The sequence below is a fragment of the Panthera tigris genome, chromosome C1, assembly GCF_018350195.1.
Source record: "Panthera tigris isolate Pti1 chromosome C1, P.tigris_Pti1_mat1.1, whole genome shotgun sequence".
NCBI classification, from domain to species: Eukaryota; Metazoa; Chordata; class Mammalia; order Carnivora; family Felidae; genus Panthera; species Panthera tigris.
Window position 1 is genome coordinate 125544874 of NC_056667.1, and position 24980 is coordinate 125569853.

General features: G+C 36.4%; 1 protein-coding gene across 4 annotated transcripts in view; it reads left to right on the forward strand.

The window, feature by feature from the left end:
* RAB3GAP1 (RAB3 GTPase activating protein catalytic subunit 1) overlaps positions 1–24737 on the forward strand; it is a 110953-nt gene extending 86216 nt beyond the window's left edge. For 3 of the 4 annotated variants that reach the window (XM_007098833.2, XM_042994328.1, XM_042994329.1), the window contains 6 exons: positions 3248–3475; positions 17181–17277; positions 17371–17474; positions 17607–17722; positions 19148–19250; positions 22949–24737. In XM_007098833.2, coding sequence (XP_007098895.1) covers positions 3248–3475; positions 17181–17277; positions 17371–17474; positions 17607–17722; positions 19148–19250; positions 22949–23185 — 885 coding nt within the window. In that variant the 3' untranslated portion in view covers positions 23186–24737. Of the gene's footprint in view, positions 1–3247; positions 3476–17180; positions 17278–17370; positions 17475–17606; positions 17723–19147; positions 19251–22948 lie in introns of those variants that run through there. The other variant, XM_042994330.1, reaches the window with a different exon arrangement.
* The last annotated feature ends 243 nt before the right edge of the window (positions 24738–24980 follow it).

Sequence of the window (24980 nt, forward strand, 5' to 3'; positions counted from 1 at the left end):
GAAAGGTGACTGACTCTACTGAGTGGGTCATGGAGGGTTTCTCAGAAGAGTCACTATTTTAGGGTAAGTAGGCATTTGCTACCTGAAGAAGAATATTTTAGGGTTAGATATAGGCCTGTGTTGGAACATAGAGGATTCAGAGAATGGTGACATTGGCTTATTAGCTTAAAAACCCAGGGATGAAAAAGGTCTTTTTTTTTTTTTTTTTCAATGTGTATTTATTTATTTTTTATAGAGAGCGCACAAGCAGGGGAGGAGCAAGGCGGCGGGGGGAGGAGGGGACAGAGGATTCAAAGCAGGCTCTGCGCTGACAGCAGCAAGCCTGATGCAGGGCTCGAACTCATGAACCATGAGATCATGACTTGAGCTGAAGTCAGCACTCAATCAACTGAGCCATCCAGATGCCCTTGTTTTTGAATTACTTATTCTTGAAAGTAGAGGCAAGGCCATGTATATTAAAACAAACAGAACAAAAACCCCAAGTGGGTAGCCTGGTGGGCCATAGGCCTTCCCTGTGCCTCCTGCTGATACTCTGAACTGTTTCCCATGCCCAGATTTTCCTCCTTGACCTGCTGCTATCTGTGATGGTCTCCATCTCCCTGTTCCATAGCCTCCAATCAGTCCTGCTGTTGTGCTGTATGCCAACTTGAGTTTCATTTTTTTCAACAGAAGCAACTTATGAAAACCTATGTCAATTTTATCGTCCCTGTTAGCAGATTGTAGGACAGTAAAAGGGAATGCTTTTATTCCCTGCTTATTTCCCCCATCTTTACCAAAAGAAAAAAAAGTCTTTAGTAAACTTCTTGATAGGTACATGTCTTTCTTAGAGACTAAGAAGATAGGGAATATCTGTGTGTTTTGTTCTGCCATGAGACAAAAGAGATGTATTGTTTTAAAACAAAATAGTAACAGTGGAAAAAGAGAGGACAGTTGGCTCTCAGGGCATGTGTTAAATCAAAAAGGTAGAAAAAGGGAATTGGCTTATGATGTATGTGCACAACAGGAAGTACCAGCCTCTGTAGCAGTTGTTTTCCTACCTGACCTCTAGCTGCCTTCATATTTATCTGCCCCTGTGCTGCTACCGCATCCTTGCAGAGGCACTTCTAGGAGGAAATTCATAATCGAAACTGTAAAAGCTTTCCTCTAGAAACATATTAGCCCCTTATGGGAAGGTTCTGTGTAATTCCAACACTGTACCTCAGCAAAACTAAGCTCATTCAACTCTTTTAGACTCATTTGGGTACCTGCAAATCTCTTAAAATATTCTTTTAATAAAAAGATTATATTTCAAATAGCCAACTTAACACATCTGCCCCTGCCTATGTGGGAATCAGTTAATAGGTTTAAGGAAATACATAGTCACTCTAAAGTAGATATGGTTGCCTCTCCTTTTTTATATGGGGGGTGACTAGTATTAGGGGCCCTTAGGAGAGTCTGCAGAGCTTTGGGTGGATGCTGATAGGTTCCTTAGGTACCTGCCCCTCTCAGTTCCAGAAGGGCAGGACCTATTCTCAAGCATTTCCTTGGAGTACATACCTGTAACAGTAGAAAGAAAACACAGCTGAAGTGAGCCCTGACCCTTTTTTGGTAGCTATAGGTTAAGCCTGGTACATGGTACAGTAAGGCAAGCCAGAAGGAAGAATTTTGGTGTGAAAGGTCTTTTTTAACTTGTGTACTACGGGATGTTTTTATGTGGGTGTGGTGTTGCCTGGTTAATAACCAGATCTTTGTACATGAATCCTGAGTCATGCAGTAATCTTGACCCATTGCAGTTTGCAGCATTTTTTTATTGCCATGATGCATAGTCGTTGGAAGTTTATGTTGCTGACTCTCAGTTAAGAACCTTCCTCTGAGTCCTCATCCCTCAGGAGAATTTCTTGAATTGATGGGGATGGTGAAGCTGGTTGTCAGGGGACTCAGTGAGGACAAATGGGCAGTTTTGCTCTTCACATTTAAGGCTACTATTCTTATCATGTCTGTTTTCATTTTGGTCTGGAGTTATTTTAATTTAAAAAGGAAGAAAATGACCTTTCTGCTTTTTTTTTTTTTAATTTTTTTTTTGTTAACGTTTTATTTATTTTTGAGACAGGGAGAGACAGAGCATGAATGGGGGAGCGTCAGAGAGAGAGGGAGACACAGAATCTGAAACAGGCTCCAGGCTCTGAGCAGTCAGCACAGAGCCCAACCAACGCGGGGCTCGAACTCACGGACAGTGAGATCGTGACCTGAGCCAAAGTCGGATGCTTAACCGACTGAGCCACCCAGGCGCCCCGACCTTTCTGCTTATTAGCACATTCTTGTTAATGTTTATATCACTTAAGTATTATAGGCAAATAAAATAGTACATATAGCAGGAAGTATATGTTGTGGTAGAGAATATAACTAAAAAGGTATGTGTTTAATGTGTGTACACATATTCTTTGAGTTTGTGTATATATACATACATACATGCCCATCCTTAGTACTCTACTAATACATCACTGGACACTTGCAAGAAGACTTCCATGCCTTACCACTAACACTGTGAAGCCTCTACTTTTTTTCCAGGCTTGAATGTAGAATTACTTAAGAACTTTGGCGTGCATCATCATTAATTCTATAGACTTATCCAGTAAATGAAAGTTTAATTAGTTGGTTTCAGAAGCTGAAAAGCAATAGTTAGAATTCCAGTTCCTTAACAACACAAAAGCAATGCATGTGATGGTAATTTGTTGTATAAAGTACAAGAATTTGATGACTGAATAGAACATTTCTGAGGTTGGCTGATACTTACTGCAGTACCAGTATTGATTTTTGAGAGAAAAAAAAGAGTAGAACTTTTCCATTATTGTGTTATTATTCTAATTGTGTTGTGTATTATTTAATTACTTGAGTCAAGCTTATTTGATATTCTTCCAACTATTGAGTACTTTTCCAACTATTGAGTAGTTACTATGCTATAATTTTAAACTAACTTATATAACTTATAGTCCACTTAAGAGAGTTATTTTCATTTTACAACAGATTTTTATGTCTAAATTCATCGAAGGAAAATGTGTTCTTTTTCTGCAAAGTGGAGACAACAAAAGAAAATGATTTTGGTACTTGAACATCTGGCCTGCTTTAAAGGCTACCCCCACACTCAGGTCACATATTAGATTTTGTAAAGATTAGGTAATTTTTGGTGAAAGTATGATTTTGCAAACAAGCTTATCACTAACTGTTGATTGTTACTGGATTCTGCTGAACTTTTTTTGCCTTATTTTAGGCAGCGAATCCAGGTTGTTTTCTGGAAGATTTTGTGAGGTGGTACTCACCCCGGGATTATATTGAAGAGGAAGTCATTGATGAAAAGGGCAACATGGTTCTGAAAGGAGAACTGAGTGCCCGAATGAAGATTCCAAGCAATATGTGGGTAGAAGCCTGGGAAACAGCTAAACCAATTCCTGCCAGAAGGCAGAGGAGACTTTTTGATGATACGCGGGAAGCAGAAAAGGTAACTGAGGTTTGGGTATCTAACACTAGAAAGCTAACTATTGTTCTAACATTTTTAAAACTTACTATAATAGATGTTTAAGCCTTAGACACACTTGAGAAGCAAAGCATTAAAATTTAATGAGACTTTTATGTATCTGCTATTCGTATTTAAGATTTTAAAACTACTTCCAAATAGGCCAAAGAATAAGACATGCATATTTTATATAGAGTGCTTACCATCGGACTGCCTCATAGCATATGACAAAAGATGGTCACGTCCTTTGACCTAGCAGTTTTATTACCAAAACAGTTTGTTAAAGAAATAATGAGAAGTACATAAAGATTAATGTATAAGAATGGTGTTCAACAAAGTTTTCTAGTGTCAAAGTAGACACAATAAAAGTTTCCGAAAATAAGCTTGGTTTAATAAATTATGGTATAATCCATTTAGTGGATTGCTTTGTAATTGTCAAAAAACATTTGGAGTTCTGGAGAATAGTGACAGCTACCTGATAACAAATTGTCCTACGCTTTCTCCCTCCCAGCTATCCCCCAAACCCCATGAAATTAATAAGTAAATAAATCTATGCCTTTGGCATTACTAAGAGATAGAGACCTTAGTGACCTTCAGATTAACTCTAAGTTGGGAAATAAGCCAAATTTCAAAGGAGTTCCTAGTACTGTAAGCCTGTGGGTGTAGAGAGCGGGCAGGGAGTCTTCAGAAGAGCTGAGGGATGCAGAAGACTTAGATGGAGCACGGAGCCACCCCAGAAGGAGAGAGCCTAACATTAATACTCAGTGCAGGTACGGCTTAATAATTCACAGCACTGGCTACAGAGAAGGGACTTTAAGTAGGATTAGAAGTAGAAGTAGATACTCAGACGTTGCCTTGGGAAGAACTAGATATATGGAGAAGGAATTGCCCCTTTGAGATAAAATGGTGATGGGAAAAAAGGAATAAGGGGGAAGTTAGGAATCCTGCAGAAATGCAAGAGAAATAAAACCTATCAATCTCTGTCACCTCCCCTTCTCCCAATCCATTAAAGAAATGGTGCAGAAGAGAGCACTTTTAAACTGTGACATGACTAGGATTAGTAAAGAGCAGACCATATCCATACAAAACTACTATAAAAACAAAACAAAACAGAAAATGCAGATTGGGTCATTTCAGCTAATGAAAACATTTCCCACAAAATTGACCACGAAACAGGAAAAAATTGTAACACTCCAAAGAAGTAAGTTGTCTTCAAACCAGCTTGGGGAATATGAAGAATCATGTTTAATCAGAAATACTAAGAGCCAAGAGCAGAAATGGACCAAAAAACTCCATGAAGAAATGAAGCCACAGCTGGTTTAACTCTCAGGATAGGAGTAGAAGAAAAAGACAACCATATCAAAAATAAAGACTAAATTACAAAGGGCCTATAGGAGAATAGATTTACATTTAAATTTGATAAAAGTAAACAAGGAAAAACAAAAACAGCCAAGAGAATGAAAATGGATGAATAGTTAAAGGAGTTGAAGAGAAACTAGTAAAAATGGAAGATAGGAAAAGTAGAAGTAATATTCATTTTATCAGAGTCTTTGAAGAGGAAAAACCAAAACACTGGATCAGAACTAATATTTGAAACTGCAATCCAAGAAACCTTTCTGGAAATAAAAGAAAACCTGAATTTATATATTGAAAGAGCTCCCTGGGTATAGAGGAAGATGCACCAGAAGTAATGAACTCCAAAATACATCACTATAAAACTGCTAGAACTTAAATAATTAAAGAAAAAAAATTCTCAGGACTTCTGGGCAAAGAAATGAAAATAATTTACAAGGAAAGAGAATTAGATGTCAGATTTCTCAAAAGCAAGGCAATGTGGAGCAGCATTTTCAAGAACTGTAAGTAAAAAGTATAAACCAAAGATATTATATGCCACCAAAGTGTCCACATAGTCAAGACTATAAAAATATTTTCTCTGAGTTTTTGTACGCACACATTTCTGTACATATTCACCCTTCCTGAGGAATCTACTAGAGCTGCCCTAATAGAACGTTCTGCAGTGTTAGAAACATTCTATTGCTGTGATGTCCAAAATTATAGCTACTGGCCGTATGTGGCTATGATGAAAACTTGAAATGTGGCTAGTATAACTGAAATTTTAAATGGCTACATGTGGCTAGTTGCTTCCTTATTTAACAACATACAGGAGGATAAACTTCATCCAACCAAGATGTGACTGGGGAAACTTTGACAGAGGGCCTGTGGTGAGCATTTTATTTCTTTAATTTTAGAGCTAAGACTAAAACTGAGGATATAGGTAGAAGAAGATGTAAAACTTGTAGTAGAATGAGAAGTTGGGACAAAAAGAGGACGAGGGGGTGGGGAGGGAAGTAGAATGAGATGATTGATTTAAATATAAATAGATAATAAGTGGTAATCAGAAAATACCCATTTAAAAATTGGGTTCCACGCTGATTATGGAGCCTGCTTAAAATTCTCTCTCTCTCCCTCCCTTTGTCCCTCTCCCCAGCTCATGTTCTTTCTCTGTCTCTTTCAAAATATCAAGTAGAATAGATTAAATTAAATTAAGTTAAATTAAAATGTCAGACCAATTGCAAATACTTAGAGTTAAAGGGAATTAAGGGCACAAAAAATGTATTACTGCAAAGATAGCTACTAAAATAAAAATATAGAACTTCCTAAGGACCAGCAAAAATTGTTTTAAAAAGAAAGAACACACAACAGATAAACACACATAACAATGATCACATCACACACAGAATAAGTCCTGTAAAATCCAAGTGTCTGCTACAAACAAGAGATTCATTGATGCAAAAAGGCTACAAAGTCAGAATGGCTAAAATAAAAAAGGTAAGAAATAACAAGTGTCGACAAAGATTTGGAGAAAAAGGAACCCTCATGCATGGTGGGAATGCAAATTGGTGCATCCATTATAGAAAGTAGTATGGAGGTTCCTCAAAAAACTAAAAACAGAATTAGCGTGATCCAATAATTTTACTATTGGGTATTTACCCAAAGAAAATGAAATCACAAATACGAAAAGATAGATGTTCCCCTGTGTTTATTGCAGCATTATTCACAAGATCCAAGATTTAGGAGCAACTGGAGTGTCTTTTGATAGATGAATGGCTAGAGAAGATGTGGTATATGTCTATAATGGAATATTACTCATCCATAAAAAAGAATAAGATCTGGCCATTTGCAGCAACATGGATAGATCTGGAAGATATCAAGCTAAGTGAAATAAGTTAGGGAAAGACAAATACCATATGATTTCACGAATATGTGAAACTTCAGAAACAAAACAGGGGTGCCTGGGTGGCTCAGTTGGTTAAGTATCGATTTTTGATTTCTGCTCAAGTCATGATCTCACAGTTCGTGAGTTCGAGACCCACATTGGGCTCTGTGCTGAACAGTGTGGAGCCTGCTTGGAATTCTCTCTCTCCCCCCCTCACTCTGCCCCTTCCCCCGTCTCAAAAATAAATAAACTTTTAAAAAACCTTAAAAAAAAAAAAAAAAGCACTGAAACACAAGAAACAAGACAACTGAATAAAGAGAAAAAAAATGGACCCTTAAGAATAGAGAACAAACTGATGCCTGCCAGAGGGAAGATGTGTAGGGTTGTGAGTGAAATAGAAAAAGAGGATTATGAGTACACGTTTACTGTGATGACCACGGAGAAGTGATAAAATTGTTGAAGCATTATTATTGCCTTAAACTAATATAACACTGTACTGTTATGCTTCAAAAATTAATCAAAAGTAAAAAAAAAATACATAGAATAGAGATATGATTAGAGTAAGGGTATAGCCAAATTATTCCTTTAGTTTTCTGCCTATGGTTAATTATATAATTAAATTTATTTTACCATATACACAAAAAGAAGGTTACAGAGTAAATAATGGACAGATTCATCAGGTACCTGAAAGCAATAAAAGGGTTATGATCCTGATATGAAATAAGGTAGAATTAAAGCTGAAGAGCATTAAAAGATGCTTTATAAGCTAAAAGTGTATTTCACAAAGAGGGTATAATATTTGTTAATGTTTATACACTAAATAACAGCCATCTGTATAAAATAGGAAACCATAGGAAGTAAGGGAAGAAACAGATTGAAACATACTCATAACAGAGGACTTTGACCATATTACTCTTTGTACAAGACAATCAAGTAGTCAAAACTAAGGAAATATCTAAATAAGATAGTAAGGCTGATCTTTTAGATATATCCCAAACACTGTACCTTAGCAATAGAAGCTGTACCTTCTTTTTACATGCACATGGAGCATTCACAAAAACTGATAGTATATTAGGGCACAAAAAAAACACAGCAGGATTCATCATGAAAATATTATCAGTACTCTGATCTCTGCAATAAAACTAGAGATTAAAAATGAAACAGCAATAACAAGGGATGCCTGGGTGGCTTAGTTGGTTAAGCATCTGACTTTTGATCTCAGCTCAGGTCTTAATCTCAGGGTCGTGAGTTCAAGCCCCACACTAGGCTCCACACAGCCTACTTAAAGATAGAAAGAAACAACAAAAAAAATCTAGGGCTTCTCCCTGGAAATTTAAAAGCCTTATATTAACTTTTAGGTAAAGGAGAAATACTAAAACAAACTTCTGAAAAATAACAAAACACTGTATATCCGAATCTATAAGACATATTTAAGGAGTCATGAAAGCAAAATCCATAGCCCTAAATACCTACGTCACAAAAATACAAGGCGTGCATGGCTGGCTCAGTCAGTGGAGTATGAGACTCTTGATCTCAGGGTTGTGGGTTCAAGTCCTATGTTAGATATAGAGATTATTCAAAAATAAATGAAAATTACTGAATTAATAAATTTCTAACTCAAAAAGCTAGAGAAAGAACAACAAAAGTAAAACTATAAGAAAACCAGAAGAAGGCAATGCTAAAGATAAAAGAGAGTGATGAAGTAGAGAACAGAAAAACATATCAAATTAATAAATATGATTTTATTTTAAAAAATCAAAATTGACAAATTGTTGCTTTAATCACAAAAGGAAAGGAAAAGCATGCATTACAAAATAAGAAATGATAAAAAGTGCCAATAATTATTGATACAGAGGAAATATTTTTTAAAAAACAATACTTTATATGATTGTGTATATAAATTTGAAAACCAAGATGAAATGGAGGATTTCTTGGGACAATACAGTATATAAAAAAATGATCCCAGTGAAGATAGAATATGTAAACAGACCAGTTTCCATAGAAGAAACAGACAATTATCAAGAAATGGCCCCATAAAAAAACACCAGGCTTAAGCTGGTTTCACAGGGGACTTCATCTAAATGTTGAGAGATCAAATAGTTCAAATGCTGCTTAAATTGTTTCAGTACATAGCAAATGAAGGAAATCTTCCAAAATCTTTTTATCGTAAACTGTGACTATGACATTGGTCCCTAAGACTGATAAAGGAGGCATATCTAAAAAAAGTACAGACCAGTAATACTTAAGAAATTTAATGTAAATCCTTTTAAGTTTGTTTAGAGAGAGATGAAGCTGAGGGGCAGAGAGAGCCGAAGAGAGGGAATCCCAAGCAGGCTCCTTGCTGTCAACGTGGAGCCTGATGTGGGGCTCTATCTCATGATACCATGAGATCATGACCTGAACCGAAGTCAAGAGTTGGACACTCAACCGCCTGAGCCACCCAGGCACCCCGAATGCAAAATCCTAAATGAACAGGCTCTTACCACTTTGAGATAATAATACATGTCAACTGAGTGCAACAGTGATTTTTTTTTGAAGTTTATTTATATAATTAACTTCATTAATAGGTCTAAGAAGAAAGTATATCATTATCTTATATGTACTGAAAAAATCTTTGATAAAATTTAATACTCCTTTCTAATAAAAGATTCAGAATTAAGAATGGATGGATACTTCCTTAAAATAAAAAAATGTATATAGACCTCAATCCTAAACAAAGCATCTTAATTGGGGAACCCTAGAACTATTCTCACTAAGGTCGGGAATGAGGCAAGGGTGCCTACTGTCTCGTTTAACGTTATTTAACGTTATTTTGGAGACATTAGTCAATATAATTAGAAAAGAGAAAACAGAGACATAGAAGTTGAAAGAACTTTTGTTTGCAGCTGCTATGACAGTATACCTGGAAAAATCTAAAGAATCGGTGATAAAAGTAATTGAAAATAATTCAGCAAGGTAGCAGAATATAAAGTTAATATGTGTCTAGTAGCCTTCATATATACAAATAATAATCATTCTGAAGATGTGAATGACATTTTCTCTTCATTATAAGTGAAAAAAAAAAAAAGGTGAAATGCCTAGAAATAACCAGAAATGATAGAAATATGAATAAAGAAACACTCCTGAAAAACACACATGAATAGATATCACTTGTTCTTGGTTAGGAAGTCTCAACATCATTAAGTTCAATTCTACTTAAATTAATTTATAAATTTAATGCAGTCCCATAAAGTACGAAAAAGTCTTTAGTATGGAGCCAGACAAGTTGATACTCAAATTTATCTGGAAAAATAAACATGCAGGCTTAGGACTCAGAGGTTTGGAGAGTGACTTTTAATGGGTTTTTTTTGGTTCATGGATGTGTTTAAAATTGTGGTTTTGGTTGTACAACTCTGTAAATATACCTAAAACTATTGGATTGTACACTTTAAATGGGTGAATTGTTATTTTAAAAAAGCATACAAGAGTAGCTAAGAATGGATTGTAAAGAAAGAGTTATGAAAAGAAAGCTATGAGGCAGGTGAATGGTGGGGGGGTGGGGAACTAACCCTACCAGATATTAAAGCATAATACATAGTCTCACTATTTAAATAATATGATAATGATGCATAACTAGACAGCCCAGTGAAGGAGAATGGAAAAAACATAAATACATACAGAAATCTAGTATATGATAAAAATGTCATCTCAAATCACTGGTATGGATAGACCTTTTAATAAATCTATTTGGGATAACTGAGTAACCATTTGGCAGAAGATAAAATTAGATCTGTTTCTCATACCATACATAAGAATGGACTGAAAAAGAAAAGGGGTGCCTGGGTGGCTCAGTCGGTGAAGCATCTGACTTTGGCTCAGGTCATGATCTCACTGTTCATGATTTGGAGCCCCTTATTGGATGAGCACAAGCCCCACTTTGGGTGAGCTCGATCCCCGCTTCGGGTGAGCCCTGCTTCTCTCCCTCCTCCTCCCCCTCCCTCTCCCCCTTTCTGTCCCTTGTGGGATCCTCTCTCTCTCTGCCCCTTGCTCATTTGTGCCCTCTCGCTCTCAAAAAAAAAAAAAAAAAGTCAAAAGACAAATGATAAACTGGGAGAAATATTTGTAAAGTGGAAGAAATGTATGTATTACAGACAAAGTGCAAAAATACTGTAGAAACATGGGCAAGAGATATGAGGAGATAACTCATCTACCCAAAAGATAATTACCCTTAAACCTTTCAAAAGATGTTCAGCTTCATTCATAGTAAGAGAAATGCAAATTTATAAACTTCACTGAGATAACCATTTCTCACACATCAGATTGGTAAAAATTTAAAAGCTTAATAAATACCGAATGAGGCCCTGAGGCAACAGGCTCTTTCGAACATTACTGGTGAGAGGCATGATGGTACAACCCCCTATGGAGGGGAATTTGGCAGTATTTAATAAAACTTACATGTGCATTTACCCTTTTACCCAAAAAGCAATCCCATTTCTAGTAATTCACCCTAGTATTTTCAAAACAAAAATAAAGATGCACTAAGTTGTTCATTCCTGTATTGCTTGTAATTAGAAAATACTGGAAACTATCTGTATGCTCAAATTTAGGAGCTTTATTGAATAAACTGTGGTTGATCTACATAATAGAGGACTTTGCAGTTGTTTAAAAATGAGGAAAATGTCTATTAGCTGATAGCGATTTTTAGGATGTTTTTAAGAGAGAAGTAAAGTACAAATGAATATATGTAATATGCTTCATTTTGTGTAAAAAGAGGGGGAGGTTAAGAAAACACTTACCTCTTTATCTTCACAAAAACAAATTTATCTTCACAAAATTGAAAGCATTGAAATTAGTTACCTGGAATGGTTGAAAGGGGGAAGAAAATATAGAGTAAAAGTGTGGAAGGGAGTGACATGTAGAGAAGAGTATACTTCCTGTACACTTTGACTTCTGGAAAAATGTTAATTGCCTGCATAATCAAAAATTAAATTAACAAGAATAGACAGGGGGGACATGACCAAAACTGAAAGCAAGCTGGATAAATGAACTCGGGTGTGATTCAAATAATAACATAACCACACTGAAACGAGGTCAAGGTTGGGAGGATAATTTAACTCAAGTAATTTATGATCAATCACATAAGATATGTTTGACTGTATACCCTCTGGTTTGGCGGGAGGTGGGAGAGCACTGCAGACAAATCCTAAACTTTGTTTTCTAAATTTGTTTGTTGTAGTTATGTGGGTAAGCAGTTCTGAAACTTTTTGGTGGATTATTGTTTGAGCAAATGAGTAATTAAATGTGTTGGTGGTGTTAGAAGCCAGAATTCTTACTGTGGAAGTGCGATGCAAACATGGAATTGAAGAAAGTGAGGGAGACCCAATGGCAGTGGATTGGAATTGGAAGTGTTGGTGTGGAACTATAGGTTTCTAAAGTATCGATAGGTATGTGGGTATATGCATATGCATATATACAAGCATATATTTCGTAGCTTTCTTCTGAAGGTATCTAGAAGCAGTGACATCTCAGTAGCAGTAAACACATATATATTGATTTCTAGAACATTTCTTACTAAAAGGAACTGTGTCTTCCTCAGAGAAATGGCTGGTTTGGGAATTGGGATAAAGAAGGTATTAATATGAATGTGGAACATCATGTGTTGCCAGAAAATAAGGAACTGCTTAAAAAGAGAAGTATTTCCTAAGGAGGTAGCTTAAAGGAACTCTTACTGTCAAAACCTGGACAAGCTGAATGGCAAATAATTAAGGATGGTAACAAATTATAAACCATTGGAAAAAAGTCGGCACCCATGAGTCTCCATTGATAATTTACAGATAAACAAATGAGAGAGAAGGGAGGTATTGCAGCTCAAAGATGACAGGTGAATATGGAGGGTATGCTGGAGTTGAAAACCCTTCATTTTACAGCAGTATTCATAGTAAAGATTAATTGGTTCAAGTAGGAATTAACCAAGAGATGTCCAGGTGGGAATTTGGGTGAAGAGCATCATACTTGCATGGTTTTAAAGTGTTTCTCCACAGATTACTTCTGAATTGCAAGGAAATAATAACTATGTAGTAGAGAAATGGGGTAATACCTTGAGTGGATGGTCAAAATTAATATCACTAATAAGGGGCAGATGCAGATTGTCTACACCGAGATGTGTTGTAAGGATCCACCAGCACTTAGCACTGATCCGAGATTGTATATTTTGCATCAAGTCATGAGAAAACATTAGGTAAACCCAAGATGAGAGACATTGTGTTCTAAAAAGAGCCAAAAAAAAAACAAAAAAAAAAACAAAACACCAAAAAACCCCCCAACGTACCATTGTAGGAGTATATTAAAGGGACACAGGAACCAACTAAAACATTTCCCAATGGCCAGTACTGGAACAATTTGAACAATAAAATAAAATACTATTGGACTGTAACTCAAAGTATAAAATAAACATCCTTGAGTCTATAGTGATACAAATAAGTAAATAAATTGGTGAGAAGAGACCAGTCTAATGCAGAAGAACTCCAAATCTATTCTGCCTACAAGGAGGTAGAGCATAAATCCCACTCCATAAACATGGGCTGTACAGAGTGACTTCCTTTAAAGAGTACAGTATTTAAATTAGAGAACATGAGTAACTTTACAGTGCAGACATCTGACAATACTGTCTTAGCCAGGTGAGCGAGGTTAACAACAGGGATAAGTCATATTGGTAGTTTCATGTGCTGTTGATATGAGGTGATGAAGTAGCACTTTACATCTCTTCACTTGATCTTAGCCAAAAGGCCGAGAAGCGATACACTTTACATCTCTTGTCTTCCCAGAAATACCTAGCCCCAGTTTGATCATAAGAAAAACATCAAATAAGTTCGAGTAGAGGCTCTTGTTACAAAATACCTGACTAGAATTCCTTAAAACTGTCAAGGGCAGTGAACACAGAGAAAGTCTAAGAAAGTGTTACATGTAAAGGGAGCCTAGAAACATGACTACCAAATATAATGTATCCTGGATGGGCTTCTGAAATAGGAAATGGACATAAATAAAAACTAAGGAAATTGAAGGACGCCTGGGTGGCTCAGTCGGTTAAGCATCCGACTTAGCTTAGGTCATGATCTCACGGTTTGTGGGTTTGAGCCCCGTGTCAGGCTCTGTGCTGACAGCTCAGAGCCCGGAGCCTGCTGCGGATACTCTGTCTCCCTCTCTGTTTCTGTCTGTCTGTCTGTCTGTCTGTCTGTCTCTCTCTCTCTCTCTCTGTCTCTCTCAAAAATATTAAAAAAAAAAAAAAAACTAAGGAAATTGAATATACAGATATTGACAGTATGATTCATAATAGCAAAAAAGAGGAACAAACCTTCATCTGTCAACTAATGAAGGAATAAATGTGGCATATTCATACAATGGCATACTATTGAGCCATAAAAATGAATGAAGTTCTGATACATGGTATAACACGAACGAACCTTAACATTGTGCTAAGAACCTTAACACTGTGCTAACAGTGTGCTAAGTGCTAAGTGAAAGAAACCAGAAATAGAAGGCCACATGTTACATGCTTCCATTTATAGGAAATACCAGAGTAGGCAAATTCATGAAGACAAAGTTAGTTTAGTAGTTACTAGGGGCTAGGAGGTGGGAGAAATGAGGGAATGACTGCTGTTGGGTAATGGGCTTCTTTTTGGGGTGATTAAGATGTTTTGGAATTAGATAATGGTGATGGTTGTATAACTTGTAAGTATGCTAAAAACCACTGAAGTGTATGTTTAAAGTGGCGAATTTTATGGTATGTAAATCATATCTAAAATTTTTAAAACTAAGGGAATATGAATAAAGTGTGGGATTCCACTTATTCAGAAAGGTGAGGGGAGGGTACTGTATTCAAAATGTCAATGTTATAGGGGCGCCTGGGTGGCTCAGTCGGTTGGGTGTCCAGATTCGGCTCAGGTCATGATCTCACAGTCTGTGAGGTCGAGCCCTGCGTCGAGCTCTATTCTGTCAATTCAGAGCCTGGAGCCTGCTTCAGATTCTGTGTCTCCCTCTTTCTCTGTCCCTCCCCCATTCAAGCTCTGTCTCTATCAAAAAATGAATAAACGTTAAAAAAAATTTTTTTTAAATGTCAGTGTTATAAAAGACTGGAAAACTTCGAGATTTGTTGAGATTAATGAGGTATGACAACTTAAGGCAGTGTATGGTCTTTAATTGGATCCTGTATGGTGGTGGGTAATATAAGTCATTATGTGGTCTGTTGACAAAAATGAAATAAGGATAGTAGACTAGATTAAAAGTATTTGATCAGTGTTAAAGGTAGTTTATATAGTTTATATAATCATAATAGTTTATATTTTGATTATAGAAGAAAACATTCTTAATTTGGGGAAATAGATATTTGGGGATAAAGGGACATGATGTATGTAACTGGCTTTCAGATTATTTAGGAAAAAAATGTATGTATGTATATATTATGTGCACAGAGGAGAGAGATGCACGCAATTAAATGAGGTAAAGGTGAGTCTAGGTAAGTAATCACTTGGCATTGTCTTGTACATATCCTAACTCTGTTTTTAGGTATATACCTTTAAGAAATTCTTCTACATGTGTACCAGGAAACATACCCAATAACATAACAGGAACCTTATTTGTAATAGTCAAAAATTTGGCAGGGGGTGGAGTGGGGAAGTCTATCAATGGAGGAACATTTTATTTTATTATTTTATTTTATTTCATTTCATTTCATTTCATTTCATTTCATTTCATTTCATTTCATTTCATTTCATTTCATTTCATTTCATTTCTTAAAGTTTATTTATTTGAGAGACACACACACCACGAGTTGGGCAGGGGCAGAGAGAGGAGAGAGAGAATCTCAAGCAGGCTCTACCAGCACAGAGCCTGATGCGGGGCTGAACCCATGAAGCCGCAAGATCATAACCTGAGCCAAAGCCAAAAGTTGGACGCTTAACCGACTGAGCCACACAGGCGTCCATCAGTGGAGGAACATTTTAATATTAGCATGTATCAACATATGCAATCTCAAAAAGAATGCCAAGTGAAGAACAAGTCACTGAGGGAATGTAACTAGAAACATTGCATTTATATAAAGATTAAAACCAGACTAAACTAAGCGATACATTATTTAGGGCTACACAGCTATGTGAGAAAACTATATTATTTGTTGAGGGTGAGGTGCATGAGGGAGGGAGACTTGATCATGGAGGCAACAGGGACTTGGAAAGTGCTGGTGATACTCTGTTTCTTAAGCTGGTTGATGTGTAAATGAGTGTTCATTCTAAATAGTTCTTCTAAAATTAGTGTCTTCTAAACTATTTATAAATACTCTGGTATGTGTATTTCTTAATTAAAAAAATTTTCAAACCACAGAAAACTCTCCAAGCCAAAAAATAAAGGTTATAAGTCATTAAAGGAACAAAGCAAATTCTGAAATAGTATGTGCATTACGATTTTTTGTTAAGAAATTGCATATGTATCTGTATCTTTGTGTTTAAATGGGAATAGAAATAAGTCTAAGAAGATAAACAGAAAAATAGGTTGCTCCTTTAGGAAGTAGGATTTCTAGACAACTTTTACATTATACTTCTCTGTATTTGTTTCTGAAATCTGTGAACATTTATCATCCATGCTTACCTATGAGATTATATTTCTTTTATCTTTATTGCTCTTGAATAAGGAGCATTAAGGTAAGGTCCATGTGTTATACATAACTTCTCTGAATTTATTTATTTTTTCATTTTTATTGTTATTATTAGTATTATTTTAGAGAGAGCACACATGAGCAGGGGAGAGGGGCAGAGGGAGGGAGAGAGACAGACAGAATCTTAAGCAGGCTCCACACTCAGTGCTGAAACTGATGTGAGGCTTGATTCTGCAACCCTGGGATCATGACCTGAGCCGAAATCAAGAGTTGGATGCTCAACTGACTGAGCCATCCAGGAGCCCCATCTCTGTATTTTTTTTAATCTGAAAAATAATAAAACAATTTCCATTTTGGAAAAAAAACAATAAATCAAAACAACTAAAGCAAACAAAAAAATTAGAGGAAGGTCTCTATCAGTGTTTGGAAATGTTAAGCGAGAAGCAGTTTATAGAACAGTATTTTACATACTTAGTTCACCTAATATGTATATTCAGTGTTTTAAAACATCCCGGAATAAAAATGCTCCACCATTAACGGTTGTTATCTCTAGGTGGTATAATTTACAGACAGTTTTTATTTTCTTTGTATTTCCCTTACTTGCATGTATTACGTATGGAAGCAAGAAAAGTAAAATGTGGGAATATTCACCACTATTAAAGACTGAAGTCCTGAATTGTTTTCAGTGATATTATTCTTAACATTGTTGTTGGTAGCTCCTTACCTGGATGAGTACGGCAAGGTACTAAGAGAGCTCCCTAATGCAGAGGATTTTTTTCTTTCATAGATGGCGACTTTATTCTTTGACAGCTGCATTGGTCATTTATGTAACTTTATGCCTCCTTCAGGTGCTGCACTATCTGGCAGTCCAGAAACCTGCAGACCTTGCTCGGCACCTGTTACCTTGTGTAATTCATGCAGCTGTACTCAAGGTAAAGGAAGAAGGTAAATGTCTTACTTCATTAGTCATTAGTTTATTTCCAAAATGAAAGTATATTTTGCCTGACTTAATTATGGCTTTGATCTTTTTCAAAAAAGAAAATCTGGAAAACATTTCTTCAGTTAAGAAGATTATAAAGCAGATAATAACTCATTCCAGTAAAGTTCTGCACTTCCCCAATCCAGAAGACAAGAAATTGGAAGTAAGTTTGCTGTATGTCGGGGTCTTGCCAAGTGTTCTCCCCAGTTGGCAATGATTGTTTTAAAGTTACATTTTTTAAAGGCTGCTTTTTTTGCTGCTTTCCAATGTATGTTTCTCCCTTTTCCACTGTTAGGAAATCATCCATCAAATTACTAATGTAGAAGCTATAATTGCCAGAGCCCGCTCACTGAAAGCCAAGTTTGGAACTGAGAAATGTGAACAAGAGGAGGAAAAGGAAGACCTTGAAAAGTAATTGATATTTGAGTAACTTTTATCTGCAGTAGGAAAAACCACCATTCTCTTCAGAAAACTTTAATAGAATGTTGAGATTCTTTTGTTGTACCCCTATGTTATTTGTAACAAGCATCAGCTAGAGACAGAAAAATATTTAATTATCATAGAATTTGACTTCTCCTGTATTTCTGGGTGTTTGCAAGGTGGATCCATTCCTTCTACATTTAAAAACAAGTCTACCAGGTCCTTTTTTCTAGGAATGTGCCTGCAGTTGCCTGTGGAAGAGCTAGTGATTCTTTGTTACTTGCAGTGCCCCAGAGCTTTGCTTTCAGCTCTCACTGTTCTTTAACCAGTCTGAGGTGTTGTGAAATTGTATTTCTCCCCAATATTCCTAGTTATTTATTTAACTCTAAGTAAGGTTTTTGATAGCAAAGGTGCATATCTTGTGTACCTTGTGAACGTGTTTTGAAAGAGTGACCAGATGGCCTCTCCAGGATGATACAGATGACCGGGTCAATCAGTTCCTCTTCCTGAGAAAGTCTTGGCACCATTACCTGTTAGTATGAGTCCCTTTCCATTGTTGCTTATGGTACTTGAAAGAAAAATGTTTTTATATGTGATAAAGTGTTTCCAAATTAGCTACTTCAGCAACTTGAATTTATCATAATTTTAAAGTCTTCATCAGCCTTTTCAGAAATGAAATGGCATTATTGATGCTAAATAATATCATATGACAAGACATGCTATAGCTCTTAACAAGTTCTTGTTAGAATTTTATGTCTTGTGTTCGGGGAAATTTTGTCTTAGCCTTCTTTGCTCTTGAAAATTCCTTCCTTTTAAATGAGAAGAATGAACGCTAATCAAGGGAATCATTTCTAAAATAGCAGTATGAATTAGTGGTGCAGGCAGTCTCATAGCTTCAGAACTCTAACATAGGTTATCTGTAATATACATGGAGGTGCAGTGTTTCCAGCACCTAATGGCACAGTTGAGACTTTGCCCAGTAAAATGTATCTTTTACACACACACACACATACACACACACACCCCTTAAAAGAACAGAAATGAGAAATGTGGATCATTGCTTTGCTGTATACATATAACTTGGGTTTTTTTGTCCAAATTTACTGTTCGAATCTTTTATTTATTGTAGTATTTTGGAAGCTTCTAGTCTGAAAGACAGACCGAATATTTCTTTTTGCCCTTTTACAAAGATGGGTTTTTAAAAATTCTGTGAAAACAGATGAAAGGCAATAAGATTGTCATTTGAGTCTATTTTAATTCCAAATGTGACTCTTTTCTCTTGTAAAAGTTCCACTCTAGCCTTGGTAGGTTTAGCCAGTATCAATTTGAGAGTTTTCCACAACATTGATCTGGGAGACTGACATGGTGTGAACTGAGCAGCTCACTTTCTGTCCTTTCATTACCTCTCTCCCCTAGGTTTGTGAGTTGCCTTTTGGAGCAACCTGAAGTGTTAGTTGTGGGTGCAGGAAGAGGACATGCTGGCAAAATCATTCACAAGCTGTTTGTGAATGCTCAGAGGGTATGTGAATATGCTTATTGACTGTGTCATGATGTCTCCAGACCTCTACTCAGTAAGTTGCCGGTTTGATTCCCACACATGGCTGATAATACAGCTGCTGAGTGTAAGTCTCGGCATTGGGTTCGAACAATATAAAAACAGTGACTCTCAACGGTGACTTCTGAGTCTCTGAAATCCATTTTCTTTCTTACATATTTAAACAAAATTATAAGTATATTTTAGGATATAAATTTCAGAAGTAAGAAGAGTCTGAAATCCATTGTTGTAGAATCTAATAGGGACTCAGCAATGGCCACTGCAGTGCGGTAGGAAAAAATGTTGCATGCTTTCAAATTAGAAAAGAGTTCAGTTTTACCAATTTTAAACTCCATGTACTCCAAATGGATTCACAGTTTTGCTTGTGAAGTTGTATATCTGTTTCTGTTATAGTGAATTGATATAAGGAAGAGCAAGATTTCAGATATGTAGAACTGGGGAAACAGGCTTCAGGACAGAAAGCCCAGTTGCAAAAATTATCTTTGGCATTACCTCTACTACTGAGAGTCCAGGTTCAAAAGTTATGTAGTACTTTCTGACATTCATTAAAATTTGAATTTTTATGAAGGTGATGCTAGTTACACTTTGTGTGGATACTCTCTGTACTGATGATGTCAGGGCTCATTAATATTAAAGATTGTGATAAAAGTATTCTAGAGTGTGCTGTGGACAGTCCCTGACTTACGATGATTTGACTTATGATATTTGACTTTGTGATGGTGAGAAAAATATATATTCAGTAGAAGCCGCATTTTGAATTTTGGTCTTTTTTCAGGCCAGCAGTGTATGCTGCACATTCCTCTCTTGTGATGCTGGGCAGGTGCAACGGCCAGTCCCCGGCAGCCACATGGTCATGAGGGCAAACAGTTGATATACTTACTTACAACTACTCTACCCAGACAACTGTTCTGGCGCTCACTTTCAGTACAGTATTTTAATAAATTACATGAGGTAGTCAACATTTTATTATAAAACAGACTTTGTGTGAGATGATTTTTGCCCAACTGTAGGCTTATGTGAGTGTTCTGAGCTTGAGTAAGGTAGACCAGGCTGAGTTACAATGTTTGGTAGGATAGGTATAGTAAATGTATTCTCAACATAGGGTATTTTCTTTTTTTTCTTTCTTTCTTTCTTTCTTTTTTTTTTTTTTTTTTACTGTTTATTTACTTTTGAGAGAGACAGAGAGGGAGGGAGAGTGCAAGCAGAGGCGTGACAGACAGAGGGAGATAGAGAATCCCAATAAGGGTCCATGCCATCAGTGCAGAGCCTGATATGGGGCTTAAACCCACAAACCGTGAGATCATGACCTGAGGCGAAATCAAGAGTTGGACCCATAACCGACTGAGCCACTCAGGTGCTCCCAACTTAGGATATTTTCAACTTAGGATGCGTTTCTTGGGACGTAACTTGATTGTAAGTCAAGGAAAGATATGTAAGTACAGGGTGTCCTTTACCTGGAACTATGATGACTCTAGAATGACCCACTTGTGAAAGTATAATTCTCAGAATCAAAAAGAATTTTCATGGGTTTACATATGATATAAAAGCTGTATAATCTCCTTTGAGTCTGTCTGGAGTATATCTAGTTAATGTAGTCAATTTGATAGCCAAATGTACTGATCTGAATTTTTAGCAAGAAATGAAACCTGTGATTATGTGCGAGATTGCTCCCTAACTTTAAGATTTCAAGTTAAAAACCAAGTACTTAATTTCCTTATAGAGTTCTAGAAAACAGTAGATGCTTACTTTGATTTGTTTTTGTCTCTGCCATGAAACCAGGAATCAAGTTTGTTTTTGCATCCTATATCCTTTACCAGCTCACTAGCCAGCAGCTAACAACCACATTTCCTTGTCACCACCAATATGAATTTTTCTCCTGTTGCAGAAATTCTTTTCTCTGTCCTCACTTTTAAAAACTTGTGTATTAAGAGGACTTAAAATCTAATGTATTTTTATTTTTAATGCTGAGAGTATTCCTTGTTTTAGATAGTTAAACAAAATTATTTTCCACAAAATGGAAATAGCTTTTCCTCCCTAGAAAGTTAGTAAAGGCTCACTGTAAAAATACAGAAAATTAATCCCTTTAAGGGATACTGAAATTACACATTTTTCCCAGTTGTACAATTGCACTTGTAAAACATTTCAAACTTTCAGACCTTGTAGGGAATGCTTTTGGGAGTTGGCAGACTGTAATCCGTATAACAAGCACCTGATTGGTACATTTTTGAACTCAGATCTTAAATGTCTGGCCGTAAACCACTAAAGTTTATTCATGTAACTTTTCATTATCAACTGACACTTTATATCAATTCTAATAAATCAAGATTTTAACTTTTTAAAAAAGTTAAATTTCACTGAGAATTTTGTGTAGCATACAGCAGCTTTACATATTTATAACTTTGTGCTTAAAATTATACACTTTATTAATAAGGTTTTATAAACTTCATTATAATTACATGTGTCAGTGGTGGATTCCACTGGAATTCAACAAATAAGCCACAGATTGGATTGTGTTTCAGTTTTATCAATTTTTCCCATTAAATGACACATTTGCCTGTTGAACCATCAGATGCATGAGAAGTGGGATATGTCTGCTCAATTTAACAGCTAGGTGTGTTCTATGTGGTGTGTGTTTGTCTTGATATTCTTTTGATAGGATCATGTTCCTTAATGTAGTGCATGCTGTCTCTGAAATGATCTTGAAATCTCTTGTCTAGCTCTTTTTAAACCATCTTGCTTGTTTCCTTTTCATCACTGTTTCTTTTCTCACCCTTTCTCAAGCTGACTGAATCTTCTGATGAGGTAACAAAATAGCCTTTGTCCCTCATAGTCCCTTGTTCCTTCCCATCCCTCTAACTTCATAAGGTCATTAAGACTAACCACATCTTTAACGGTCTGGATTTGGCATACCTTTCATGCTGATGTTTAGTATAACATGATTTCATATCTCCATTGCCCAAACAATATTTTTTTCTAAATCGATGGTATTTTGAAAGAAACTTAATACTCTGAGAAATGAAAGAAGTATAGTGACCAATATTAAAATGAAGGCTCTAACTGAATGTTTTTTATGTAATTTTAATGGAAAACTAGATGCCTTTAATATTGAGAACTTCTCTTTTGTGGCCATTGCTACGTTACATGGACCTCTGTCATTTCTTTATCACTTTAGCCACTCAGCAAACAAAACAAGTGTCCCCAGTTTTAATTTGGCAAATGAATCTTAAAAAGAAAGAAATGAAAGAATGGAGATAAAAACCATCTTTCCAGACTTTGGGGAGAAGCAGCTCCTTCCTGGACTGAGGACATCAGACTTGAACTTGGGTTGTTGCTAGAAGAAACGTGTAGAAACCAGTACTACATTTTCCCTCTTCATCAGATGTTGGAATATGGTCCTCACTTTTCAGAGCAGATTGCCTGGCATTCGTGATCTCTTTTGTCTCTGTTACCAGTTTATTTGTAATATCTGGCTGTTCGTGCATTGTTTCAAGCTTCTTGCTTTTTCTGTGTTGGTTTTTGAATAATCATAACATGGCTGACTGCATTACTGAGTAATGTAGAACATCTTTTATGTATTTATCATGTTTGTTCATCTGTCCTTCAAAATGATCTAAGTTTAGCATTGGACTTGCTCTTGAATTTAGCATTTGATTCTGTTCAAGGCTGCAGCCATGGCTCCACCGGAGGAGGAACTGAAGAGAGTGAGCTCTCCAGAAGAGAGAAGGCAGAACTCGGTGTCAGACTTCCCACCTCCTGCTGGCCGGGAACTCATATTGCGCACCACTGTGCCACGCCCAGCCCCGTACTCCCGAGCTCTGCCTCAGCGCATGTATAGTGTTCTCACCAAAGAGGATTTCAGACTTGCAGGTGCCTTTTCATCAGATACCTCCTTCTTCTAATTCTTCTAGAGCCACCTCATTTATGGCTTCAGAGACTGCTCTGACCCCTTCTGTGGGAGGGAGTTTGTGTCAGTCAGAACTTGAGAGACCATGAAGAGGACCTGTCCAGTCCAGTGATCAGGAATCATACCAGCATCTGAAAGACTTTTCCAGCTTCATGCTTGGGCTTTGTTGTATCTTGGTTTGGGCAGAGAGAATGGGCTTGAGCTTTTGAAAGATTTGCTCCCTGAAGAGATGGCCCTTGTTTGACCAGGGGTAGGGGTAGTGGGTAGGGGGATGTACAGGGACCAGAAAAACAGCAGGAGCTCTCTGTACTCCAGTGGGATTGTGCTCATTTATTCTTTCCTGTGACTGTTCCTTAGGTTATCACCTTGCATTTTTAGTCTGTGTAAACATACTTGTTGTATTTGTTAGTATCAGGTATGCAAAACAAAATATCTGTTAATTCAGATTTCTGGATATTTTGGTGGTAGCTTTTCCCAGAATCTGTGTTTTTGAAATACTAAATGACATTCTGTTTATTCAATCATCTAGTGGCCATCCTTATTGTATTAATTAACTTTTGATGAGCATTTTGAATATTCTAGGAGAAAGCCTAGAATTTCACATAGTTTCTGTTTTTCCACATAACTGTGACTTAAATGTATTCCTTCTGAGAAAACTATATATTGAATGTTACTGCAAATTAGTTTTATATCTTGTAAGGTTTGTTTATTTTACGTGTTGGTTGCCAGTGAGATATCAACCTGCAAACTGTTCTCTTCTTGCTGTACAGCATGCATTCCTTTTTTTTTTTTTTTTTTTTTGTAATTGTTGACTGGACACTATGTTTAATGGAGTAGAGATGAGCACATTGCTACAAATACAGCTTTGGAACATAGAGATTATCATGCAGTTAGTATAATTTGGTGTATATGCTAATGTAATGATTAGAAGATTATTTCAGTGAACTATTTTGCTTTTGCATTCTAGATAAAGTGAAAATAATTGATGGGGATGTATATAGCACCCAGCATAAGAATAACAGCAACATAATTTCTAGTTATGTGGTGATCAAGATTTATTAAGTCTGTGTTGCTGTATGGCCTCTGTTCAGTAATCTCAAATCTATTTTTAAGCCTAAAATTCCCATTTTAATCCAAAGCAAAAAATGGTTATACTGAAGCATAGACCTTGCGTATATAATTTAAAGAATTAATAGAGCTGTGTAAACCCTGTTATATTATTTTTGTAAAAAAAAAAAAGTGTGTACATATATATGTATATATGCACATATATATGTATATATGTACATATGAAGTAGGGGAGGCCCTGGTTGGTTACCTCCCAGCCTTCACAGTGCTTTTCTCTGAGATGCTTTACTTGATTGCTGTTGGTAAACCATACCAATGCAGGCCTGAGGACTGAGCGCTGTACCAGGTAGAAAATGTATCTTTCAAGGACAGGGTTTGTCTGCTTCCCATTGAGGAAGTTAATAGTAAAGAAACATTTTTCAAAGAGGTTGGACTTCAAAATGGCATTGTGAGTCTAATAAAAAGGAAAGTCTTGCTTTCTTTGGCTACTTTTCTTTTCTCTCCTCTGGTGAGCACTTTATTCTTATTTCAGTTAGTTTTATCCTGTCTCATGTCTCCCTAAATATTTGCAGCCTGTGGAGTCTTGTAGGGGTCTTAAGAACATGCTTTGTACCTTCTTTTTTATTGGCAGTTACCCCAGTTTACTTTCATTATAGTTACGAGTAGGGGAGGGGCAGAGAGAGGGTGACACAGAATCCAAAGCAGGCTGCAGGTTCCGAGCT